Source organism: Ranitomeya variabilis, chromosome 5 (genome assembly GCF_051348905.1).
Source record: "Ranitomeya variabilis isolate aRanVar5 chromosome 5, aRanVar5.hap1, whole genome shotgun sequence".
NCBI lineage: Eukaryota > Metazoa > Chordata > Amphibia > Anura > Dendrobatidae > Ranitomeya > Ranitomeya variabilis.
In genome coordinates this window covers 254,047,251-254,073,863 of record NC_135236.1, presented here as the reverse complement: position 1 = coordinate 254,073,863, position 26,613 = coordinate 254,047,251, and the positions used below count along the sequence as shown (strand labels likewise).

General features: G+C 39.8%; 1 protein-coding gene and 1 long non-coding RNA gene across 3 annotated transcripts in view; one reads left to right on the top strand and one right to left on the bottom strand.

Annotated features, from left to right (window-relative positions):
• The window catches only part of CSPG4 (chondroitin sulfate proteoglycan 4), a 177,450-nt gene that overhangs the window by 74,871 nt on the left and 75,966 nt on the right, over positions 1 to 26,613 (top strand). Inside the window, exons 2-5 of the mRNA XM_077264081.1 lie at positions 5,428 to 5,579; positions 9,943 to 13,500; positions 18,577 to 19,041; positions 19,501 to 19,677. Coding sequence (XP_077120196.1) covers positions 5,428 to 5,579; positions 9,943 to 13,500; positions 18,577 to 19,041; positions 19,501 to 19,677 — 4,352 coding nt within the window. The remainder of the gene's footprint in view (positions 1 to 5,427; positions 5,580 to 9,942; positions 13,501 to 18,576; positions 19,042 to 19,500; positions 19,678 to 26,613) is intronic.
• LOC143775675 (uncharacterized) overlaps positions 12,440 to 26,613 on the bottom strand; it is a 112,311-nt gene continuing 98,137 nt past the window's right edge. For both annotated transcript variants that reach the window (XR_013215686.1, XR_013215685.1), the window contains exon 3: positions 12,440 to 12,682. This is a non-coding gene — a long non-coding RNA (uncharacterized LOC143775675). The remainder of the gene's footprint in view (positions 12,683 to 26,613) is intronic.

Here is a 26,613-nt window from a genome sequence, read left to right as displayed (position 1 = left end):
AGCATATTAACAGCTTTCAATAAGCAGAACGGCGTGCGCTTATTTACAATTGTACATTACGCCCCCTTCAATAAATACCAGGATCTAATCTTCTCTGCCATTCAGCTTCTAAATTATGATAAATGGTTACAAAAATGTAATTAATAGTTACTTCATGTTAGAATATACAGAATAGCTTTGTAGATAGTGATGGGGTTAACACTGCACTGGAATTATGAATAGAAGTCTAAAATATAGCTTTTACAAGTATTCTTTTACGTATTTCATTTTTATTTTTAAATTAAATCAAATGTAAAAAAAAGTATAGATTTTGCTAAATTAAGAACCAAGCTCTAATGTACAGGTCAGTAAAATGTAACTTCTATTTCAATATAATCCTCATTGAAATTGCAACAGAAAAGTCATGGGATTCTGGAAATCACAGGATGGCTAGACATGTTAATGACATAAAAATGATGAAAAATGTAAAAAGAAATAAGTTAAAGACATCTCAGTATATTAAGTATTGAGTAAGAACCACACACAAAAATACATGCCTTCGCACAATTACGCATGCAAATCTTCAAGATCCATCAAGCTCCATTTGCAACTGCCGACAATGACGGAATGGAGAAAAGTCCAGAGACGTTGGCTGCTCATAGTGGTGTTGAGAAGCGGCTCATGCTATACTTTGAAGAAATGGCCATACAACTGGGTCCAGAACCAAATCAATGTAAATCCAAGTTTCCAGTAAACTAGAGTGGACCAGCTACCCGCACATTATACCTCCCCACACCATAATCCCGGGAATAGGATCAGTCTGATGTTCCTATGTGACACTAGGATCGGTTTGACATTGTCCTCCTGGCCTCCAGACTAATTTACAGCTATCACTGTGCCTAAGACAAAAGCAGGACTCGTCTCTGAAGAGGATAGTACTCTGTTACTCCATCCAGCATCTGATCTCCATCTGGAAACCATGTGGGCAATGCCAAGGAGAGGCTTTGACAAGGGAACGTCACACCAGTGCTACACTCAGGATTATGGTGTGGGGTGGCATAATGTTTGGTAGCCGGACCCCTCTAGTCTTTATTCTGGGTACACAACAGTTCAGCGTTGCAACGACTTGTCATGAAACCACTGGAACAGTCTTTTTCCTAAGTGTCTCAGGAGATGTTTTTCAACACGGCAAAGGCAGGGCACATGTTGCTTGTGCTACTGTGAACAGCTTTGATTGCCTAAATTTGCTATCATGGCCCGGACTTGTCTTTCATTGAGCACTTATGGGACATCATTGGTTGTCAATTGCAAAAAGAGCTGTCAGCAGTGGATTTTGGTGATTAGCGTGCTCTAGTGCATTCAGAGTAGCAGAACATTCCTCAATCATTAATAACCTCATTAAAGGGAACCTGTCAGCAGGATTGTGCTGAGTAACCTACAAACAGTGTCAGGTCAGCGCCGTTATACTGATTAAAATGAGACCTTGGTTGATGAAAGCCGTCTTGTGGTTGTTTCTTAATCTTTATTTTCAGTTTTCAGTTAATAATATTCTTGTTCTTCCGGGCGGCCGGTGGTTTTTGTTTCATGTGGCACCTGTGCTGCAGCATGATCGTATCAATAATGTGTATTTAATTATTTTCTTTGATATTATCCATAAATTCATTAAAAAAGATCAGTTTGAAAATGGCGCTGCCTGCGCAGTAGCAGCTATCGGTGAACTGATAGCGGCAACTGCGCAGGCAGCGCCGTTTTGCTAGAGAAAAAAAATTGTCTCCACTAAGATAGCACCGGCCTCACCTGCTCAGTAGCATCTATCGGCAATCCTATAGATCCTACTGTGCAGCCGCCGCTGGCACCATCTTGGAGGAGGCGTCTGCACAGTTGCAGCTATCAGATTTCCAATAGCTGCCACTGTGCAGGAGGGGCCAGCGCCATTTTCAAACTGATTTTTTTTTTAATTTATTTATGGATACCATCAAATAAAATAAGTAAATACACATTATAGATGTGATCATACTGCAGCACAGGTGCTGCTGTCGGTGCCTGCCTTCAGAAGGTTTTTTTTTTTCAATATATATATAATATTCATTATGTAAACTAGGGGCAGGTCACTGAGGGATCAGTGGCCTATCAGCAGTCTTCATTATGAATACCTAATCAGAGCACTACATGAAGACCCCCCTCCAGGTCTGCCATGGGGCAAGAGAATATCATTAACTCAAAACTGAAAATAAAGATTAAACAACAACCTCAAGACGGAATTCATCAACCAAGGTATCATTGTAATCAGTATAACGGTGCGGACCTGACACTGCGTGTAGGTTATTGTGCACAATCCTGCTGAAAGGTTCCCTTCAAGGCATGTAACTGTGTATTTCTGTGCATAGCATTCATACTCAATACTGAATAATAATTTGATATGTTTTGAACATTTTGCTTTCATTTTGTATTATTTGCATATCATTAACATCTCTATTGATCCTGTGATTTTCATAATTACACAACTTTTCTTTCTTGGTGTTGCAATTTCAGTGTCAAGGAGTAATATTAATATGAGGCGTGAAAGTAATTTACTGTGACTCATAGATTAAAACACTTTCAGACAACTACATCCCCCGCCAACATGTTTTTTCTTGGTGGTGCACTCAGGGGTATATGAGGCTGTGAGCACTCTAATGAGGAGAAACATTTTTGGGGCACTGATTTATGTAAAATAATTTTAATGTGTCACTCTTCCATCATTGCGTGACACTTTCGGGGACTGATAGTCTGCAGCTATCGTATTACAGCATTAAGTCTTGCGGTACATATTGTGATACAGCACATTGATCTGGCAGCAATTCGCTATGTGACCAAGTGAGCATATAATCTCCTACTCTAAATTAGGAAGAGGTTTTTCTGATTGCTAATAAAATTATACAAGAATGCCATGATGGTTGACTAACGGTAGAATTGTAATACACACTTGACAAAATACAATTAGAAACTGGATTTTACATCTATCTTTAAATGCAAAAACTACCTACAGCTGGAACACAATGTGCTCACTATTCCTCCTCGGCTATACTTATGTTTCCATTTTCAGTTGTGCTTAGATAGAACAACCTATTGCCAAGCAGACCGGTGGAATATTTCCCACTACACAGGATGAGCAGGCTCTTCTTGTTCTTGACCTGTTCTTTTGTGAAGCTGTAATTATATGTGGTTATTTTGGTGACATTGCACATTGAGGGAAATGGAGGTAAGCAGAAAGAGTGCGCAATGTACCAATTTCTAAATGGTTTCAGGAGTTGCTTCGTAACTTGGAGATAGGCAAACCAATTTACCCCGCAGGGTAAAGGCCTACAGCTGTCATATGCCTTAGTTTATAGATTGTAGCAAATACCAACTTCAATGGGTTCTGCCAAAAATTTTATTTAGGAAGACTGACTGTCCAACCATATCTACTGTTGGTGCAACAGAGATCAGACATTTTGGATTTACCATGCCCAATTCATTTTTTACCATTGGAAAATATCTAGAATACGCTTACATACCTCCCCCACTAATACTAAAGCTGGTCATACCCGTAGCATCAAAGTTGGTAGAATAGGCAAATGTTCTACTTTCTTCCTACTACCCCGATCTGAGTATGTTTATTCATGGGGAAGTCGGGAGATATAGCTGTTGGCTGAACAAATCAGCAGTATTGTCAACTTTAGAGAGGACCTGCCACCAGGTCAATAGTGGGCAGTTTTTGCTCTTATGTATTAAAGTTACTTCCCTGAGTAATTGTTTTTATGTATTTAAAAATAAACAATATACGGTAGTTCCAAATGGGCTTTTTTATTTGTTGCTAATTTTTATGGTCTTTCCCATTGGCAAAGACCATAAAATCAGCACTAAATAAAAGCCCATATCTCTGCAACAGTCCGGTGGATTTAGAAAAAAAATAAATTAGTTCGAGGAGCAGGTGAGCTGACCCCAAAAGCTATTTCTTACCAAAGAATTCCAACAACAGACATACATAGACTGGACTTGGAATGAAACATAGACTACCCCTTTTATTGTGAATGTGCAGCACTTCTAGACACAGTGCTGGAATAATGCAAACTATGCCCGTCATTCTAGATGGACTGATGTGATCAGTGGCACACTACGAAATGGGCATATATGTAGTAGAATTGTTGTCGTATCATCTGTCTTGTCTAAAAGGACATTCTCAATTTACTCAGTCTTTTTATTATTATATAGTAGATAAAAGCACTGTGAAAGTACAGGATATTGGAGTGCACCATCTGCAGAACACTGTGTTACTCTACAAAATCAAGACAACTCTTGCATAGAGCACTTTTTAAACTCCATTATACAAATGTGAGATTACTTATAAATTGAAAGCTATAATAATTACATGGAACACTAATAAATCAGGATTTTAATAGATTTATTACGCCTGTCACTGATAGGGAGTTCTGTTTATAGTCTAGTTTTCCATAAGCCTTGCACAATTATTTTGTATATTAAAATGTATTCAATGCTTTATTCTTTATTATTTTTAAACACACCTGACAGTAATAATAACCAAAGGTATTTTAATGGAATAGTATTCCTCTTTTTCAAATGCGTTGGTGATTTGAATTTTTTTTATGGATTTGCTGGTATGAATTTTTTTATGGATTTGCCATACCTATTTTAAATATTTTGGAATAAAGCAATGAAGAGATGTTAATTTAACATTTATTGAGCCATTTTTTCTTTGGATTTGCAAGGCACGCCAGGACAGGTGGGTGCAGTTTTGAGCCCCAATTGCCTATCTTTGGTGCGCTGGCTACTTTTATCTTTACAAACAATGATATTATACTTTGGATTTATAAAGTTATCGTAACTCTGTATCGTCAGCATTCAATGCATATTTAGCAGACCATTTTTCTAACTAGTTTTCAAGATGTCTGATTGCAGTCAATGAGTTGCTTACATTGGGTGGTTAAAAATCTGTCTCTGGTCATGGGATTAGCACAAATGCAGGGCTGAATAATGAGGACCTGTCACTTAAGTGGAGCTGGTCGTAGAGAAGCTGCCGGGAACCTGCCTCTTGGACTAGCCACTCAAGAGGTTTGGTCCCCGGCCGGCTTCTAAAGTGAATGATTTCTCTGAAACGCTGCAGCATTTTACATTAAAACATACCTGCCTGAAACGAGGGATCCAGACTCTCATTCCGGCTGACCGTGGTATGGACAGCATGAATCAGCTGTCAGATACCCTTTAAAACTGTAAGGAAATTGGCACAGAAAGTATATTGGGAAATTGCATAACTATTCACTATACAATAAGTAACCTATATATGTTTTATTTATTGGGAACATTTCTGTAAAGATTCTGTTATGCATTTACTGATCTATTTTGTGATACTATAACTGCTTGACTTTTAATCCAGTGATGACTAAGCATATTTACCCGTTACTCTTACAGGACAGGAGAATTCGGAAGACCCTGACCCCCAGGGAGTTACAGACATCAGCCTGCATATGACATTTGTGTCATTTCAGAATTCGGGTCTGCTATTCCTTGCATCTGGAGAATCCCAATACTTACTAGTAGAGCTGGTCAATGGGACAATCAGGGTGAGTGTGTGCACTGTGCGGAGACCTGCTCAGCTTCTTTCACCTAAGACGTTTCTGCTCAATTGAATCCATGGGGAATCATATTTGATACTAAGACTTTATTCCTCTTCTGAGCCATTTTAAAGACGATCTGTTGTAGTAAATGCTTGTATTCTGCTTATCTTCCTGGGAAAATTGATAAATTAATATCTGCAGAATACCATTCCCACCCTCATTAAGTCTTCATTAATACTCTAATCTAAGTTAGTATGCATGAATTATTTAGGCGCATGTTCACACTGGCCACTAAACAAACAAAACCTAAGATAAAAACAAATTGAGCAAATACCTTGCAGTAAAAAAATAGTAATAGTGCATGAAAATAACAGGGTACTTAGTTTATACAATTTTGATTAAAAAAAAGTAAAAGCCATCCCGCCACATCAAGGTGACAGTCCTACATTTGTCAACATTTAACTTTTTTTGTATTTTATTTTTTATATTTTGTTATACATATGATATACGGTACTTATATGCTTCCCAAGGGGGTCATAAGAGACTTTTGAGGTTATTTACACATTACATATATTTTTTGTATAGAAAATTTCCCCTGTAATGAACCAGTCTAGATTGCAGAAGGAAAGGCGTTAAATCCGCGCCTGCATTCACAATGGCACAAGTTCAATACTCAATAGCATTATCCTGGCAAAACAGCTACCGAGACAACACATGAAATACAGCAATAAAAGCTGAGCATTACTGCATTTTAATGCTTCAGGGAATAACTTGATTTCCCTTGGAAATTAACAGTTGGGCATGTCTAAATCCAACATGCCCCATCCTTCTGTTGCCCGACTTCTGCCAGCTTTAGAGAGACAGAAAACACTGAACTCACTAAATATACTTTTAAGATCTACTGAAAATAAACAAAAGAACAGATGGCAAATGGTCCCTGTGATATTAACAGGTACAGATGTAGCGGAGCATAATGAGTCATAATATCATGTGTTATATGTGCATTTTACATACTTCTTGGGTCATCTTACTATATTACCATAATACAGAGCTCCGCTGCATCTGTATATAGAAACATGAAGCGGCTATAAACACATCCCAAAAAAGAACATTTATCTCTGAACCAACAAAAACACAGGCACGACAAAAAAGGATATTACCAGAGGGAAAATCCTAACAAAACACACTGCTTCTTATGGGAACCGTATGCGGCAAATACACACATTCACAACGTCTGAAACGCTCATATTCCTGAAGATGTGCTTACTCACTGAGATACACAAACTTCCGCTATAAATCAGTTTGTTCCTAGAATCTTAATTAAGACCAAATGTGGGCTACAGAAACTGTCCTCAGCTGCCCCCATCTGTCCATATACATGTGTACACACATTTCTTCCCGTAAGTTTCCTACAAGGGGAGCTAAACACAACAGCGGGTCTCATACTAATAATAAGGTCTCAGAAATTAAAATTGTTGTCTACTGAAAACAGGCAGAATTCGCCTTTCATTTTGCTGGAGGGTAAAGCATTTTATAGCAGGGTTTCCTGGAATCTAGAAGCCGTCTTTTATAAAGATAAAAAAAATAGGTAAATAATAAAATTCCGCATAGAGAACTTTGTATAAATCCCTACACAGAGCGCTCCCCTATAGGAGGGTGCAGGCAAACTGAATTGTATTATTTATCTGGGGTGAATTAAGGGAAGGTAATTTGGAGCTATCAGAATTTCTGTACAGAGATCCCTATAAGGAATTCTAGACCAACTTCTATACCATATAACTTTATAGCTTTCTACCCAAGGTCACTATTCTACACTATGAACCATCTATAATTACAGGTATCTAAAAAATGAAATAAGCATTATGTAGCCCTTGAATTCCCCACTACTCCAGCACCTCTGCTATGGTGGTCTTCACCAGCGCTGCAGCCAATCACAGACCTCATCATTGATACAGTATGGCTCATGATTAGTGAGTTCAGTGAACAACAGCCACAGTGGCTGACAGATGGGATGTCAATGATGACATCACGTCATCACACCCTAGTTGTGGGGGATTGAATGAGTAAGTAGTGCTTATTACATTATTTTAGAACATTCCCTACTCTTTCTTTTATATTCAACAATCCCCGAAAATTCACCAAAACTATTAGGTTGGGTTTATATAGCATGTTTTCCTACATTCAGTGGCCTCGTTGGGGCTTTCACCAAACACAAACGCAAAAAGGGACTTGAGCGTATATTGACTATAATGATGCATGTGGCGTCACGTGTGCTCTGTCGTGCATCATTTTCGGCCGTTTACACCTAGTTGAGGCAGGCAGCAAGACGTAATAGGCTATGTCTCTAATAAGTGTATATGGTCAAAAATGATGCAGAACACACAGTGACTCCACCTGTAGGATAGAAGTCTGACGGAGCCACTAAACATAGGAAAAAATGCAATGTGAACCCAGCCTTAAAGACATCCATATATTGATTGTTAACCTGCATTATGAGCAAGTGACAGTGTTATTCCTTACATCACCACTCTAGAACCACCAGAGATACCATAACCACTTCAACCCAACAGAAGTATGGCAGAGATAATATCACTCTAGGCCCATGGAAAATGTGTAAAATGTACATGTACATAATTGGCAAAGGGAAAATAATGAGTGGCATTTTTCATAGGTTCCAAAACCTTTCTTCTAACCCCGGCATTGACACATTGTTTTAGGCATGTCATTCGCATCTAGTTCAATGCCATGTAAATAGATAGTCCCACTTGCACATCTGGTCACATGAGTTTACCAGATGATTCCCTCGAGTTTTTTTTTTTTAACACTGTATCAGTGAATTAAAATCATTCACTACAAAACACAATAAAGTATAGAATTTTGATTTCCCTTTTAAAACAAAAATGTGATTGGTGGCTCCTGTCAAAACTTTTTTGTTTAAATAGCTTTATTCATGAGTATAAAAACTAGTTCACAAAAAGTGGAGCTGCGGCTCATAGCAGCCATAGATTTCATTCCTCCAAGCTTAGAAACCCTTATTAAAGACATTATTTGATTATTTGTTCCAGACACTTTTGCTTGCATTCATGTGTTCCCAAGAGGCCCACATTAGACTATGTGCACACATCTTTTTTTTTTTTTTGAGGCAGTAAAAACAACTAGTTTTCCTGTAAAAACAAGTTCATGAAACACAACACTTTTGTGGAGTTTTAAGGGTATGTTCACACAATGTCTTTATCAGTTGGATTCCACATGGAATCTGGCTGAAAAAGCGCCGCAAAAATGAAACATAATGAAATAATGATAAAATAATAATAATGAAAAAATAATGAAAAAATCTATATTGCTGTACACATGTTCAGTCTTTTGTTACTTCTGTTAACCGCTTCAGGATTTGCAAACCGTGAGGCAGATACGAGAAAGTAGCATGTCATTTTTCGAGTAGCTTGTAAGGCTACTTTCACACTAGCGTCGGGCTCGGCCCGTCGCTGTGCGTCGGGCCGACGTTCCCGACGCTAGCGTTGTCTCCGCCGCACAACGGGGGCAGCGGATGCATTTTTCCAGCGCATCCGCTGCCCCATTGTGAGGTGCGGGGAGGTGGGGGCGGAGTTCCGGCCACGCATGCGCGGTCGGAAAAGACGTTTACGACGGAGCAAAAAACGTTGCAAGCAACGTTTTTTGCTCCCGACAGTCCGCCACTGCACGACGCATCTGTCGCACGACGGGTGCGACGTGTGGCAATCTGTCACAATGCGTCGCTTAATGTTAATCAATGGTGAAAAAACGCATCCTGCAAACACTTTTGCAGGATGCGTTTTTTCGGCAAAACGACGCATTGTGACGGAATGCAGTTAACGCTAGTGTGAAAGTAGCCTTAGGCGCCCATTGTTTACAGTGGAAAGTATCAGAAAGAACTGCCATCTGTAAAACTAAAGTGGCTTCACCAAGGAAACCTCAGCAGGTCTGCCAGCATCTTAAATACATCATGTGTACATACCCTTAGAGGACATTTTTGTTTCTTGAAGTGGTTTTGGAGAGATTTAGAAGTGTTTTTTCTAAAGTAGGAAATGCATTTAATTTTCTCCCACCAGGCATTTTTCAAAATTTGAAGTGAAAGAAAATGCTCAAAAGACTGAATTTATGAACACCAAAGTAGCTTTACAATAGAAATAAATAAGAAAAGTCTTTCAATAATTTTTTAGCAATTTTTGAGACTTTTTTTATGGACCCTAAAATATTTGTGTGCATATATTGTATACACAGGAGTAATTAATTTGAAACGTCATGCTATATTATTCACAGAAAAGTATTTGTTAATCGATTGAAAGTGATATACACTTAACTGAAATGTTTTTTTATTATTATTTTTCAGACTCGTTTGAAAAGAGGCACAGAAGAAACCATTCTGACCTTGCCAAAATGGATTATGCTAAAAAATAGTGAGATCCACAGAATAGATTTGCAGGTTGCGGAGTCTCAGATGTCTTTATCACTGGACAACTTCACTAATATTTTGGATCTCTCATGGACCAAACAGAAGCTTTTCACATATGACAGTATTTTGCTTGGTGGAATTGGTGGGAATAACACTCCAGATCATTTGGAAAATATTCCTACATTTCATGGCTGTATAATGGAAGCGAAATTTGATAAAATGGATTTGCTTTCTGGTTCTTTTCCTCAAGTAGAATTTTATGGACAATGGGATTTGTGTCACTCAGAATTTCAGACTAGTAAAACTGGATCCTTTGGGTTCCTAGGACCACGCTCATTTCTAAAGTTTCCAACTTGGGACATGAAACCACATGGATCCATAGAAATAACTTTGGAGACTTCTAGACCAGGACGTGCACCTTTGATTTACCAAGCAGGACCACAAAAATCTTACTTATATATTGAAATAGCTGGTGGTCACCTCCAGGGTGTGTTTGACACTGGAATGTCAGCTATAAAATTTCAAAACTTGGTGTACATTAGTGATGGCCAGATCCATACTATTCACATTTCTGTGGACAGTTCCAATATACAGCTGACTGTGGATAAATCTTCTACTCAGGTCTCTCTTAATAGTATCCGTCAAAAGTGGAATTTCCCTGGTGATCTTTATCTTGGTGGTGTGGATGACGTCACTTTAGCAAAGATGCGGGAAGGTCCTCTTGGTAATATTTTCATTGATGATATGGAGTATAAATCTTTTTCTGGATGTATTATGAACTTAAGGATTAACTCTAAAGATATAAAAATACAGGATGCTTTGATAAGTAAAGATATAATAAATGGTTGTCATGAATATGATGACTATGCAGAATATGAAGACTATATCACCACCATTATTTCCACCACAACTGCTCCAACAATTTTTGAAAGTCTTTTTGACATTTGCAAGTTGGAGCCCAATAAAGCCAAAATAACATTTCTTCTGAACCCTAAGCCCATTACTGTAGCCAAGGGGGGATTTGCAGTTCTTGAATGGAAACATGTTAACCCAACAATTGACTTGGACAAAGCTGGTTTACGCCAATCTCAGCTGGTTTTTAGTATAGTTGGCAGCACTCAACATGGCCATCTGGAGCTTGGGATACCAGGAGGTGACACCAGAAAGAAATTTACAATGCTGGATATCAGCAGTCACAGAGTGCGATACATCCATGATGGGTCAGAGTCATATAAAGACCAACTAAAGCTGGAGATGTCATTAGCCAGTGGAATAAATGTCCCTGAGTGTCTAAGAAAGGCCCAGCTTTTCAATCTTACAATAAATATTTCTCCTGCTATTTCTACACCTGTTATTCACTTTCCCAGAGGAAATACATTTTGGATTTTGCCTTATGGACGGAAAGTTTTATCAATGGATGATATCAAGATTACAGACTCAGATACACCTTGTGATTTGCTGACAGTTTATGTTACTGGTAATTATGAGCAAGGACAATTTGAAATACAGGGGAAGCTTGGAGAATCTGTTCATCAATTCTCCTGCAAGGATTTGGAAACAAGTCGAGTGATATTTGTACATAAATCTGGACATGAGTCGCATCTCACAATTCAGGCCAGTGATGGAACTTCAAGAACTCCTCCAGAGCTGGTCAACTTTTTAATAGTGGTGCCTTTAATAAATATAACTCAGAATGCAGTTGTTGTACACCAGGGAGCATCTGTGTTAATCACACCATCCAACCTACCTGTAGTCACCAATGCAGATGAATTGGGAATGGAAATTACCTATCAACTGCTTGATATCTCTAGGCTAGGTATGGTACAGAGACTAGTGCCTGAAGAAGGTTGGAAAGAAACAGATACCTTCAAACAAGATGATCTGGAAAGATCTGGCGTAAGGTATCTCAGTGCTGATTCAGAACTTCAAGAAGAAGAGTTAAGTGAAGACATGAAAATTCAACTAAAGTTAGGTACACAAGTAGTGAGTAATAACACATTTAAGGTCAAAGTAAAAAGGTCAAGTTTACAGATGAGGAGGATGATGCCTTTAAAGTTAGGAAAGAAGCGAGAAGTGAACTTTACAGACAAACATTTGCAAGTGGATACAATCATGAATGACCAAGAACTAGCATCATTCATATACTTTATTATTCAATCACCACGGAAAGGAAATCTGCTGTTGGATGGAAGGAGGATAATGGAAGGATCCCGTTTTACCCAGGAAGATGTGAACAATAGGCGAGTCAGTTTTACCGCTACAGTGCGAAATACCATAGAGATGGAGGACCAGTTTCATTTCCAAGTGTTACATAACAGCAGGAACTCCCCAGTCTTTACATACAAGATTGTAATTGGTGTAGATCCAGATGCTCCACAACTTACTAATCAACTACTGTATGTATTAGAAGGTGAAGCAGGACTTATAACCCAAGATCACCTTTTTATAAAAAGTAGCAGAAGCACCAATTTTATTTATGAAGTAATTGATGGACCTCAACATGGCATGTTACTTCGAAAGGGAAATCCCCAGTCAGGTCAAGAAGAAGGAATAGCAGAATTTACTAATGATGACATTCTTGAGGGTCTTCTCTTTTACGAGCATGATGGTTCAGAGACCACTGAGGATGACATACCATTTGTAGTTTTTAGGCAGCTTGAGGGTAGTGCTTCAGACACTAGTGGGGAAGGAGAGGAGAAAGAAGAGGAGGTGGTGAGAGATGTTTTTCGTGTATCTATTCAGCCTGTTAATGACAATGCACCTAAACAAATAGTACATAAAGTATTCAATGTTATTCGTGATGGACAGAAGTTGTTGACTACCAATGATATTGCATTTTTAGACACAGATTCAGGTACAACAGACTCACAAATAGTTCTAGTCAGACACGGGGTGTCATTTGGAAGAATAGTATTTGTGGATGACCCATCACTTGTTGTTATGAGATTTACACAGGATGATATCAGAAGGCACAGAATTCTGTTTGTCCATAGCGGTCCTGACCAAGGTTCAATACAGTTACAAGTATCTGATGGACTACATCATCTTACCACTGTTTTAGAGGTCCAGGCATCTGATCCATATATTCACATTGCCAACATTACTGCACTTAATGTGCTGTCAGGAGGAGAAGGAACTCTGACACTCGTAAACCTTAAGATTGAAACCAACTTGGACTTGCGTACAGAAGATGACATAAAATATTACATCAAAACTAAACCAAGGTGGGGAGAAGTTTTAAAGGAAGAAAAACATATAGAATCGTTTTCACAACAGGATTTAGCAGATGGACTAGTAATTTATCGTCACAGTGGAGAAGGTGGTAACAGGGATCATTTCAGGATTTCTGTTGAGGTCAACCAGGTAGTAGCTGTAGGTGACATCAAGGTAGAAGTAATCTCTGATTCCCCACCTGTGCCACTGAATGTGATACATAATGAGAAAGTATATGTCTTTCAAGGTGAAGCAGCAGAAATCAGGAAGGAGTATCTTTTGGTGAGTATTTAAATATGCATATTTTATATCTGTATTAAGCACAGTATTATGACCTTAGATTGGCTCACAGGCCTCCTGCATGTGACTTTCCAGCTGAGGATAGTTACAAATGCTATTGTGCTTGGTTGTTATCAAGCATGTCGTAGAATTCATTAGAAGCAATTTTACAAAGCAATAAAGTATATACTGTAAATGTCAGTATAATGCATGATGTTTCAGAACTTCTAAACCTTGTTCATATTGTCATAACAGCCACTGTTACAGAGCATGTCAGAAAGTAAAAAAAGCTCCTGCCACTAGAGTAGTATTCACATGGAAGAATATGACAGTTGAACTCGGTCTAAGAGGAATGGAATTTTATTTTATACAGTATGTGAGCAAATCTACAGCAGACATTTTAAGGCTTTGCATGAAACCTATCAGAAATAGTTTCTCAAAAGACTTGTTTTCTGTAAAATGATAAAATGAAAAGTTTAATTTATTCATTTACCTATTTTAGCTAGTCATATAGTTTTATCTATGTCACCAGTAGCACAGCAGAAGTGTTATTTAATTGCTCATCTTCTACTTACTCTGTCCCAGTCTAAGCATCGCTGCTGACAACTGCAGAAAACAAAAAGTGACAACTTATTGCATCTTTTCTAGTGTGCAGTGTGAAAATGTTATATTTCTATATTACCGTACTTTAGTTTTTAAAAAAGTAATTTAGAAATATACCATTTTCACACTGCCCACTAGAGAAGATGCAATAAGTTGACACTTTTCGTTTTCTGCAGTTTTCAGCTGCGCTGTTTAGACTGGGACAGAGTAAGTAGAGGATGAGCGATTAAATAACACTTCTGCTGTGCTACTGCTGACATAGATAAAACAATATATTTATATTAATTTACACACGTGGTCAAAATTGTTGGTACCCCTCGTTTAATAACAGAAAAACCCACAATGGTCACAGAAATAACTTGAATCTGACAAAAGTTATAATAAATAAAAGATCTATGAAAATGAACAAAAGAAAGTCAGACATTGCTTTTGAACCATGCTTCCACAGATATAAAAAAAATAAAACCCATGAAATAGGAATGGACAGAAATGATGGTACCCTTAGCTTAATATTTTGTTGCACAACCTTTTGAGGCAATCACTGCAATCAAACGATTCCTGTAGCTGTCAGTGAGATTTTTGCGCCTCTCGACAGGTGTTTTGTCCCACTGCTCAAGAGCAAACTGTTCCAGTTGTCTTGTATTTGAAGGTTGCCTTTTCCAGACGGCATGTTTCAGCTCTTTCCAAAGATGCTCAATAGGATTTAGGTCAGGGCTCATAGAAGGCCACTTCAGAATAGTCCAATGTTTTACTCTTAGACATTCTTGTGTGTTTTTAGCTGTGTGTTTGGGGTCATTATCCTGTTGCAAGACCCATGACCTGCGACTGAGACCAAGCTTTCTGACACTGGGGAGCACATTTCTATCTAGAATCCCTTGATAGACTTGAGATTTCATTGTACCCTGCACAGATTCTAAACACCCTGTGTCATTTCTGTCCAGACCTATTTCATGGTTTTTTTTCTTTTATTTCTGTGAAAGCATGGTTGAAAAGCAATGTCTGACTTTCATTTGTTCATTTTCATAGATATTTTATTTATTATTACTTTTGTCAGATTCAAGTTATTTCTGTGACCATTGTGGGTTTTTCTCTCATTAAACGAGGGGTACTAACAATTTTGACCACGTGTGTATATGTAATATATATACATATGTCAGATGTGTCTATGGTTGCTGATGTACAATTATCAGCATTTCATTAAGTTTTATACCTTTATTGACAAATACATCAACATTTTGTCAAGACTCAATATATACTATGAAGATCCTTGTTTTTCAAAACATTTGCCCCTTTCCCTGGCAGCTGAATCTCAGCTTCTGGGCCAAATTCTGACTGATGACAACCTATTTTTACCTATTCAGTGCTTGGAGTTTATCAGAATTTCTGTGTTTTTGTTCACCACCCACTTTTTGAAGATTGACCACAGGTTCCAAATGGTATTGAGATCTGGGATATTTCCTAGCCATAGACCAAAAATGTCAATATTTTGTTTACCAAGCTACTAAGTCTCACTTTCGCCTTGTGGCAAGTTGCGCCTTCATACTAGAAAAAGCATTATTCATGCCGAAATTACTCCTAAATAATTGGTACAAGCTGCTCTTGGATGATGTGTAGATACCATTCTTTATTAATGGCAGTGTTGCTAGGCAAAATTGTGAGTGAGCCCACTCCTTTGAATGAAAAGCAACACCATGAGGGAATCATGTCAGGATACTTTACTGTTGACTGGACACAGGACTCTAGGTAGTGTTCACCTTTCATTCCAGATGTTCCAAAATAGTCTAAAAGGGGCTGCATCAGCAAAATAACTTTATCCCAGTCCTTTGCAGTCCAATGCCTTTACTTAGGTTAACAAGAAAAATTGTATCTGGAGGATTTAAAAAAATTTTGACATAGCAAATTAATCCCCTAATTAAAAAAATATACTTTAGTAATATTAATTAAAAGTCAGAACAAATGATAATACCCCAAAACACAAACTCAAAGAAAGGGGTAGGAGAGAGAGACTCATTATACCCAGCACAATAGTCACAATCAAATCTCCATTGGTATGGTGTAGGGTGACCAGAGTAGAAGGTAGGAATGAAGATAAAGCTTTCCCTTAAATGCAACCCTAAATAGATTTCCTACCTAGTAGCGGAGGTTGGCACCCTGGATCAATAACGCAATATGGCACCCCCGCTTCACGTCGTCTCCCCCTAGTAGACCCTGAACAAGCCCCATCCTACCATATCAATCCTTCCTAATAAAAGATCCCCCAACAGGAGGGGACAAAATTCATATCCATATGGAAATAGCAAAAAATAGTTTTTAATTAATGTTAATAAAGTATATTTTTTAATTAGGGGATTACTTTGCTGTGTGAGACAATCTCTTTACTTCCTGCAAAGGTATTTTCTTTGAAGAAGCTCCCTTAAGACTGTTTGGGTCATCTGGAAGACAGACTGCTCAAAGAAGAAAAGGTGAGGACTACTACGAGTCCTGTGTCATGCCAACAGTAAAGCAATCTGAGACCATTTGTGTGGTATTGAACACTGCCATGAATAATGAATGGTATCTAAACATCCTCCAAGTGCAACTTTTCTAAATAATCCAGGAGCTTTTTGATAATGAACAATGCTTTTTCCCGCATGTTGGAGCACCATCTTACAACGCAAAAGTGATAACTATGTAGCTTGGTGAACAAAATATTGACATTTTGGGTCAATGCCCAGGAAATTCACCAGATCTCAATACCATTTTAACCTGTGTTCAACCCTCAAAAAGCTGGTGAACAAACAAAGCGACAAAAATTTTAATAAGCTCCAAGCACTGATTAGGCAAGAATGGGATGTCATCAGTCTGGGCTTGGCCCAGAAAATGATATCCAGCTGTAAGTGCAGAAGTCTTGAAAAATAAGGGTCATCATCACTGTAAAGATTGAGCCTTTGCATAAACTTGATATATTTATCAATAAAAGTATAAAAACTTATGAAATGCTTCTAATTGTAAGTCAGTAACCAAAGAAACATCTGAAAAAAGATCTAAAAATAGTGAAGCAACAAACTTTGTGAAAACCAAAATTTGTGTCCTTCTCAAAACTTTTTAGCCACTTTTACGTTACATCTTGGTACAAAACTAAATATAACAGAAATAATTCTATAAGTCACACAGGCTTTCTTTATTTTGCAGATATTGATTTAAGAAAAATTCCACTTCAGTCCTCTATAAAAAGAAATATAAATCTTTTCAGCTCCTTGAGCAAAAATACCACAATAACTTACTGATTACATGCTTAAAATAGGCAAAGAGAGAATTTGCTGTAAATTTTATGAATTGCTGAGCCCTTTGGAGTATGGATTTTCACTTGAATCCAAATATATTGCCATCTCCTTGGAAACTTGCAAATAATCATTTAGAAACATGATACTTCACATTTCCTTATACTTATTGGAAATTATTACTACCTCTCTAACAATTGTCATCTAATGGTTCATAAAGGATAATTGATATTTCATTATGGCAAAACTACTACCCTAGAGCTTACTAAGGGGCCTCAAGGCTGATGGGCCTCTTTAGGTGCCATACCATTGTGATGATGCTTTTTGTGGGATATATGACATTACTCTATGTATTTTACTGCTGGAATAACTATACTTCTGTGTGAGATCCAGTGCCTGTTCACAGAATGCAGGCCTGTTTATCTCTATTACCACCTATCGGACAACCATAATGATCTCCTATGTACAGGAAGCTCAACAATTACATTATATTTGTAAATTGCTGAGTATACCAATAGAGCTTCACTTTAAGGTGAATCTGTCACCGTAATATAACATACTGCTTAAGGGCACAGGGCAGTTCTCCTGTAAGCCCCCCAAATTGTGCCATTTGGCTAATTGAGACTAGTAAAAAATATAGCCGACTCATAGTTTTGAGTCCTCTGTAGGCAAGAGGGAGCACCAATGACAATTTCTATATACTGTGCTGCAGCAATGATATCTTATCGACATGTGACTGCTGCAGGCAATCACTGGCCTCAGCACTGTGTCCACTGTGACTGTGTGACAGATGCAGTCACATGTGAAAAAGGCACAGAAAACAAAAACCTATAGGGAGCACCTGAGAGGTAGCTCTGGATCTAACAGGTAGGAAATACTTTTTTTATTATTTTGTATTTTCCCTGCTTTTTGTTAAATCTAGACATTTTAATCATTTTTTTAGAATATTGGTCATTTTTTTTTAAATTCCCATAAAACTATCAATATGAACTCTACTAATGAGTCTTACATTATGCTGACACTTCCCATTCAGTAGAAATCACTTTTTAGTAGAATGATGAATATTCATCAGTGTGTGGTTTTAATTAGTAAAAAATATCAGTCCTACATTTCCTTTAAACTGTATAGAAACTGTTTTGTTTATCATTATACTATTTTGGAACTTTAACTTATAAGATTATGCACTGACGAGTCATAATTTATCTTGTGTCATCAGGTCTCTGCAGAGGGTATATTCCCAAGTAAAATTGCATACAGTCTGATGGGTTCTCCATATTTTGGACACTTGGTTTCTGTTAGTGGAGAACTTTCTTCTGATGGATCACCGAGTTTGGACTTTGTATATACGTTTACTCAGGAGGATATTAACAAGGGAAGGATCTTGTATTTGCACTCATCCACAGACATGCTGCCCGACCAGATGATGCTAGAAGTGTCTGCAGGTGGAACAACTCAAGAGATAGTGGTTCCTCTTGAAATATTATCTGTTAACATACCATTGGAAGCTAATGAACTGAAGATAGCAAAGGGTGGAGCAACTTCCCTATCTAACAGCATTCTCCATGTCCCCAATGACTATTACTTGGGTCTCAACTTGGATGTCATAATACTCGAAGCCCCAAAAAATGGTCGCATTATCAATCAAGAGAAAAATAATTTACGAGACTTTAATTGGAATGAGGTAAGGATCGCATTTACATTTGTCACCGCTTGTATTAAGATCCTACTACTCGCATTCTAGGGAGTTCCAAATCCCACCACTCATGGTTGTAGGGAATTCCAGTTTGTACATATTCAAATACATTTTAAAAGTGTTTTTTTTTTATAATTGTGAACCATTCTTGTAAGACTTGTCATCATATAAAGACTGAGCATCCCAAGGCTTTTCTGGAATGAGCTCAATGACGGCCCCAGATGCTTGACATTTCAAAGTATTGAAACGTTTTGTAATTAAAAGCAGATTGGACTAAGAAAGTCTTGAAAACTGGATGCCAATGATTAGAATGAGTCTGTATTAATTACTAGGTTTATATACTAAAAACATATTTAGTCTGAATATAGATGATAGATTTTTTGATAAATTTATATAACATCAGTCAAATAAATCTAAACTAATATGATTTTGAACATTTCTTTCCAGCTGGACCAAGGGCGAGTATTCTATGAACATGATGGCAGCAGGACCGGGAATGACAGTTTCACTGTTATGGTTAATGCTTCAGATGTGAACCACCATAGCCGGCCGGTAACAATCATTGTCATTGTCCAGGCTGTAAATGATGAGAAGCCACATGTAGTCACCAACAATGGCCTTCAGGTAAGTTTAGTCAATTAAGATAACTGTGCTCCTGACCTTGCCGGTGTCTGATCACTATTTATTCATTATTATTCAGTAAGCGCATGGTCAGTATTGTCTGTGTCCTGGGCATTTTATCTAGTGAACTAATCACATGTAGGCCTTTTTTTGGAACAATAGTCTGCAAAAAAAGGAGCCATGAACTACTCTGGTCTTTTTAGTGGACAGAACTCAAGCGAATGGATCTGCTATAAAGATGGATAGCACACTGGTCGCTGATAGACACTTGGAAAACATCCATCCATTTCTATTTTGCATACAAGAAAAACAATTTGGTAAATGGACACAAATTTCACACATCAATGAAAAACTAACCAACTCAGAGATGGAAAAAATGTAATAGTTTATTGCTGATGTTAAATCTTGCATGTGTGAATTGGGCCATAGGCTATGGCAACGTGTTGCTTGACATGTGAAAAAGGGAAATCACATCTAATAATTGTCAATGGTGAAACCTTGTGACACATGACTTACAGCAACCACAAATTTGCCCCCTAAGGCTACTTTCACAGTAGCGTCGTACGACGCACGTCGCAATGCGTCGTTTTGGAGAAAAAACGCATCCTGCAAAGTTGCCCGCAGGATGTGCTTTTTCTCCATAGGCTTGCATTAGCGACGCTTTGCCACATGTCGCATGCGTCGTGCGACAGATGCGTCGTGTTTCGGCGGACCGTTGGCACAAAAAAAGTTACATGTAACTTTTTTTGTGCGTCGTGTCCGCCATTTCCAACCGCGCATGCGCGGCCGGAACGCCGCCCCCTCCTCCCCGGACATTACAATGGGGCAGCGGATGCATTGAAAAACTGCATCTGCTGCCCCCGTTGTGCTTCTATTTCACAGTATGCATCGGTACGTCGGCCCGATGCACTGCGACGGGCCGATGCCGACGCTAGTGTGAAAGTAGCCTTATATGTAAGTTGCAATGAACCTTAATGAACACCTCTGTGTTACAGGGCACAGCAGTGTCCTTAGTTATCGACTTTAATTTTTACAAAGTCCAAGGAGGCCCTTCTACCTTGAGGGAAAATCAGTCAGCAAGGACGTTTCTTAATACTCATTGTGACCTCTAGCTTCTGTAGCATGTGCAGACAAGCATGATTGTAGGACGGCCAGGGTGAGATTGATGGCTCAACACAGACCCATAGTGATCAAGGTTCGGGTTGGGGGGGGCCTTTTTTTCAATCCTGTCATGCAAGTCACAAAACTTTATAAGTGGTGCACATATTTTGCACTTTGCATCTAACATATGTGACAAGACTTTTCTGGTTATAGCTATCTTTAGTAACTCTATGTATATCACTTCTGGTGTCACGGGTGTGTCAGAGACTGCGGACCACCGCTCTGCATCTGACTGCAGAAGGTCTCAGCAGTTTGCTTTGCAGACTGTCATGGTTCCCAATGGCAAGGGAACGTAAGAAACATATAAATAACGAACGAGCTCTCGGGTGATGGAAACTCGAGTTGACCGTGAGCTAAATCTACCACACAACTAATAGTAGCCAGGGAGCATACCTACGGCTTCCTAAATGCCACGCGCCAGCCGGAGGACTAACTAAGCCTGGTAGAGGAAGAAACAGACCTGGCTTACCTCTAGGGAAATACCCCAAAAGATGATAGCAGCCCCCCACATGTAATAACGGTGAAATAAGAGGAAAAGACATACACAGTATGAAAGTAGATTTAGCAAAGAGAGGTCCACTTACTAGATAGCAGAAGGATACAAAAGAGGACTTCACGGTCAACTGAAAACCCTTTCAAAAAAACCATCCTGAAATTACTTTAAGACTCCTGTGTCAACTCATGACACAGGAGTGGCAATTTCAGCCCGCAAGAGCTTCCAGCTACAGAGAATTACAAAAACTGCAAACTGGACTAAAGATACAAAACAAAAGGACAAAGTCCACTTAGCTGATCAGCAGACTAGTAGCAGGAACATGCAACCGAAGGCTCTGGTTACAATGATGACCGGCAAGGAAATGACTGCAGAGCAAGGCTAAATAGGAAACTCCCAAACGCTGATGGAAGCAGGTGAACAGAAGCAGCAAAGTGCAAACAAGTCACCAGTACCACCAGCAACCACCAGGGGAGCCCAAAAAGCGGATACACAACAGTACCCTCCCCTTAAGGAGGGGGCACCGAACCCTCACAAGAACCGCCAGGGCGATCTGGATGAGCCCTATGAAAGGCACGAACCAAATCCGAGGCATGAACATCAGAGGCAGTTACCCAAGAATTATCTTCCTGACCATAGCCCTTCCATTTAACCAGATATTGAAGTCTCCGTCTGGAAATACGGGAGTCCAAGATCTTTTCTACCACGTACTCCAATTCACCCTCCACCAGCACAGGAGCAGGAGGTTCAGTAGAAGGAACCACCGGTACCTCATATCTCCGCAACAGCGACCGATGGAACACATTATGATGATGCCGGGAGGTCCAAACGAAAGGAGACAGGGTTAAGAATCTCCAAAATCCTATAAGGACCGATGAACCGAGGCTTAAATTTAGGAGAAGAAACCCTCATAGGGACAAAACGGGAAGACAACCACACCAAGTCCCCAACACGAAGGTGGGGGCCAACACGACGACGGCGGTTAGCAAACTGCTGAGTCCTCTCCTGGGACAATTCCAAATTATCCACCACTTGTCCCCAAATCTGATGCAACCGATCCACTACCGCATCCACTCCAGGACAATCCGAAGATTCAACCTGACCAGATGAAAAACGCGGATGAAACCCTGAATTGCAAAAGAAAGGAGAAACCAAAGTGGCAGAACTAGCCCGATTATTAAGAGCAAACTCCGCCAACGGCAGAAAGGCAACCCAATCATCCTGATCCGCAGACACAAAACACCTCAAATAAGTCTCCAAAGTTTGATTAGTTTGTTCCGTCTGGCCATTGGTCTGAGGATGGAATGCAGACGAAAAAGACAAATCAATGCCCAACCTGGCACAGACTGCCCGCCAAAATCTAGACACGAACTGGGTACCCCTGTCAGAAACTATGTTTTCCGGAATACCATGCAGGCGAACCACATTTTGAAAAAACAGAGGGACCAACTCAGATGAGGAAGGCAACTTAGGCAATGGCACCAAATGAACCATTTTAGAAAAACGGTCACACACCACCCAGATGACAGACATCTTCTGAGAAACAGGGAGGTCCGAGATAAAGTCCATAGAGATGTGCGTCCAAGGCCTCTTCGGAATAGGCAAGGGCAACAACAACCCACTAGCCCTAGAACAACAAGGCTTGGCCCGAGCACACACATCGCAAGACTGCACAAAAACACGCACATCTCGAGACAGGGAAGGCCACCAGAAGGATCTAGCCACCAAATCTCTGGTGCCAAAAAATTCCCGGATGACCTGCCAGAGTAGAAGAATGAACTTCCGAGATGACTCTAGTGGTCCACTCGTCAGGAACAAACAGTCTACCAGACGGACAACGATCAGGTCTATCCGCCTGAAATTCTTGCAAAGCACGTCGCAAATCAGGAGAGACAGCAGACAAAACCACTCCATCCTTAAGGACACCAGCAGGTTCAGAATTCCCAGGAGAGTCAGGCTCAAAACTCCTAGAAAGAGCATCTGCCTTCACATTCCTAGAACCCGGTAAGTACGAGACCACAAAATTAAACCGGGAAAAGAACAACGACCAACGTGCCTGTCTAGGATTCAGGCGCCTGGCAGACTCCAAATAAATTAAATTCTTGTGATCAGTCAAAACTACCACCTGATGTTTGGCACCCTCAAGCCAATGACGCCACTCCTCAAATGCCCACCTCATGGCCAAAAGCTCCCGATTACCAACATCATAGTTTCGCTCGGCGGCCAAAAATTTTCGCGAAAAGAACGCACAAGGTCTCATCACTGAGCAGTCGGGACTTTTCTGCGACAAAACCGCCCCCGCTCCAATCTCGGAAGCATCGACCTCAACCTGAAAGGGAAGGGAAACATCAGGCTGGCGCAACACAGGGGCAGACAAAAAGCGGCGCTTAAGCTCCCGAAAGGCCTCCACGGCAGCAGGGGACCAATTGGCAACATCAGCACCCTTTTTAGTCAAATCCGTCAGAGGTTTAGCAACGCCAGAAAAACCAGCTATAAATCGACGATAAAAATTAGCAAAGCCCAAGAATTTCTGGAGACTCTTCAGAGAAGTAGGCTGCGTCCAGTCGTAAATAGCCCGAACCTTGACAGGGTCCATCTCAATAGAAGAAGGGGAAAAAATGTACCCCAAAAAGGAAATTTTTTGAACCCCAAAAACACACTTTGAACCCTTTACACACAAAGAATTCTCCCGCAAAACCTGAAAAACCCTCCTGACCTGCTGAACATGAGACTCCCAGTCATCAGAAAAAATCAAAATATCATCCAAGTACACTATCATAAATTTATCCAAATATTCATGGAAAATATCATGCATTAAGGACTGAAAGACAGAAGGTGCATTAGAAAGGCCGAAAGGCATTACCAAATACTCAAAATGGCCCTCAGGCGTATTAAATGCGGTTTTCCACTCATCCCCCTGCTTAATTCGCACCAAATTATACGCCCCACGAAGATCAATCTTAGAGAACCACTTAGCCCCCCTTATGCGAGCAAACAAATCAGTCAGCAAAGGCAACGGATACTGATATTTGACTGTAATTTTATTCAGGAGTCGATAATCAATACAAGGCCTCAGAGAGCCATCCTTTTTAGAGACAAAGAAAAAAACGGCTCCTAAAGGTGATGAAGAAGGACGAATATGTCCCTTTTCCAGGGACTCCTTAATATACTCGCGCATAGCAGCATGTTCAGGTACAGATAGGTTAAACAAACGACCCTTTGGAAATTTACTGCCAGGAATCAGATCTATGGCGCAATCACAATCCCTGTGAGGAGGGAGTGAACCAATCTTAGGCTCTTCAAAAATATCACGATAATCAGACAAAAATGCCGGAATCTCAGATGGAATAGATGACGAAATGGGCACCATAGGAGTGTCCCCATGAGCCCCCCGACATCCCCAGCTTAACACAGACATAGCTTTCCAGTCAAGGACTGGGTTATGAGACTGTAACCATGGTAATCCAAGCACCAAAACATCATGTAAATTGTACAACACAAGGAAGCGAATCACCTCCTGATGGTCTGGAGTCATACGCATAGTCACTTGCGTCCAGAACTGTGGTTTATTACAAGCCAAAGGTGTAGAATCAATACCCTTCAGAGGTATAGGGACTTCCAGAGGCTCTAAATCAAACCCACAGCGCCTGGCAAAGGACCAGTCCATAAGACTCAGAGCGGCGCCAGAGTCCACATAGGCATCCACGGTAATAACTGATAATGAACAAATCACGGTTACAGACAAAATAAATTTGGACTGTAAAGTGCCAATTGAAATAGACTTGTCAACCTTCCTAGTACGTTTAGAGCATGCCGATATAACATGAGCAGAATCACCACAATAGAAGCATAACCCATTTTTACGCCTATAATTCTGCCGCTCGCTTCTGGACATAATTCTGTCACATTGTATTTTCTCTGGCGTCTCTTCAGAAGATACCGCCAAATGGTGCACGGGTTTGCGCTCCCGCAAACGCCGATCAATCTGAATTGCCATTGTCATGGACTCATTCAGACCTGTAGGCGCAGGGAACCCGACCATAACATCTTTAACGGCATCAGAAAGGCCCTCTCTGAAATTTGCCGCTAAGGCGCACTCATTCGACTGAGTAAGCACAGACCATTTACGAAATTTTTGGCAGTATATCTCAGCTTCATCTTGCCCTTGAGATAGGGCTATCAAAGCTTTTTCAGCTTGAATCTCCAAATTAGGTTCCTCATAAAGCAACCCTAAAGCCAGGAAAAACGCATCCACATTGAGCAACGCAGGATCCCCTGGTGCCAATGAAAATGCCCAATTTTGAGGGTCACCTCGCAGCAAAGAAATTACAATCTTAACCTGCTGGACAGGATCTCCTGAGGAGTGAGGTCTGAGAGAAAGGAATAATTTACAATTATATTTGAAATTCAGAAACCGAGATCTATCTCCGGAAAACACCTCTGGTGTAGGGATTTTAGGTTCAGAAATAGGAGTATGCATAACAAAATCTTGTAAATTTTGAACCTTCGTAGCAAGATTATTTAAACCTGCAGCCAAACTCTGAGGATCCATCTTTAAACAGGTGAGCTCAGAGCCATTCAAGGATTATAAGGAGAGAAAGGCAAAGGCAGTAATTAGAGCTGAAATACAACTGATCCAACTATGTAGCAAGCATAGGGAAAAAGAAAAAAAAAAAATTTACAGACTTCCTTTTTCTCTCCTTTCTTCTGCCAAAAAGTTTAACACATGGCCGGTCATACTGTCATGGTTCCCAATGGCAAGGGAACGTAAGAAACATATAAATAACGAACGAGCTCTCGGGTGATGGAAACTCGAGTTGACCGTGAGCTAAATCTACCACACAACTAATAGTAGCCAGGGAGCATACCTACGGCTTCCTAAATGCCACGCGCCAGCCGGAGGACTAACTAAGCCTGGTAGAGGAAGAAACAGACCTGGCTTACCTCTAGGGAAATACCCCAAAAGATGATAGCAGCCCCCCACATGTAATAACGGTGAAATAAGAGGAAAAGACATACACAGTATGAAAGTAGATTTAGCAAAGAGAGGTCCACTTACTAGATAGCAGAAGGATACAAAAGAGGACTTCACGGTCAACTGAAAACCCTTTCAAAAAAACCATCCTGAAATTACTTTAAGACTCCTGTGTCAACTCATGACACAGGAGTGGCAATTTCAGCCCGCAAGAGCTTCCAGCTACAGAGAATTACAAAAACTGCAAACTGGACTAAAGATACAAAACAAAAGGACAAAGTCCACTTAGCTGATCAGCAGACTAGTAGCA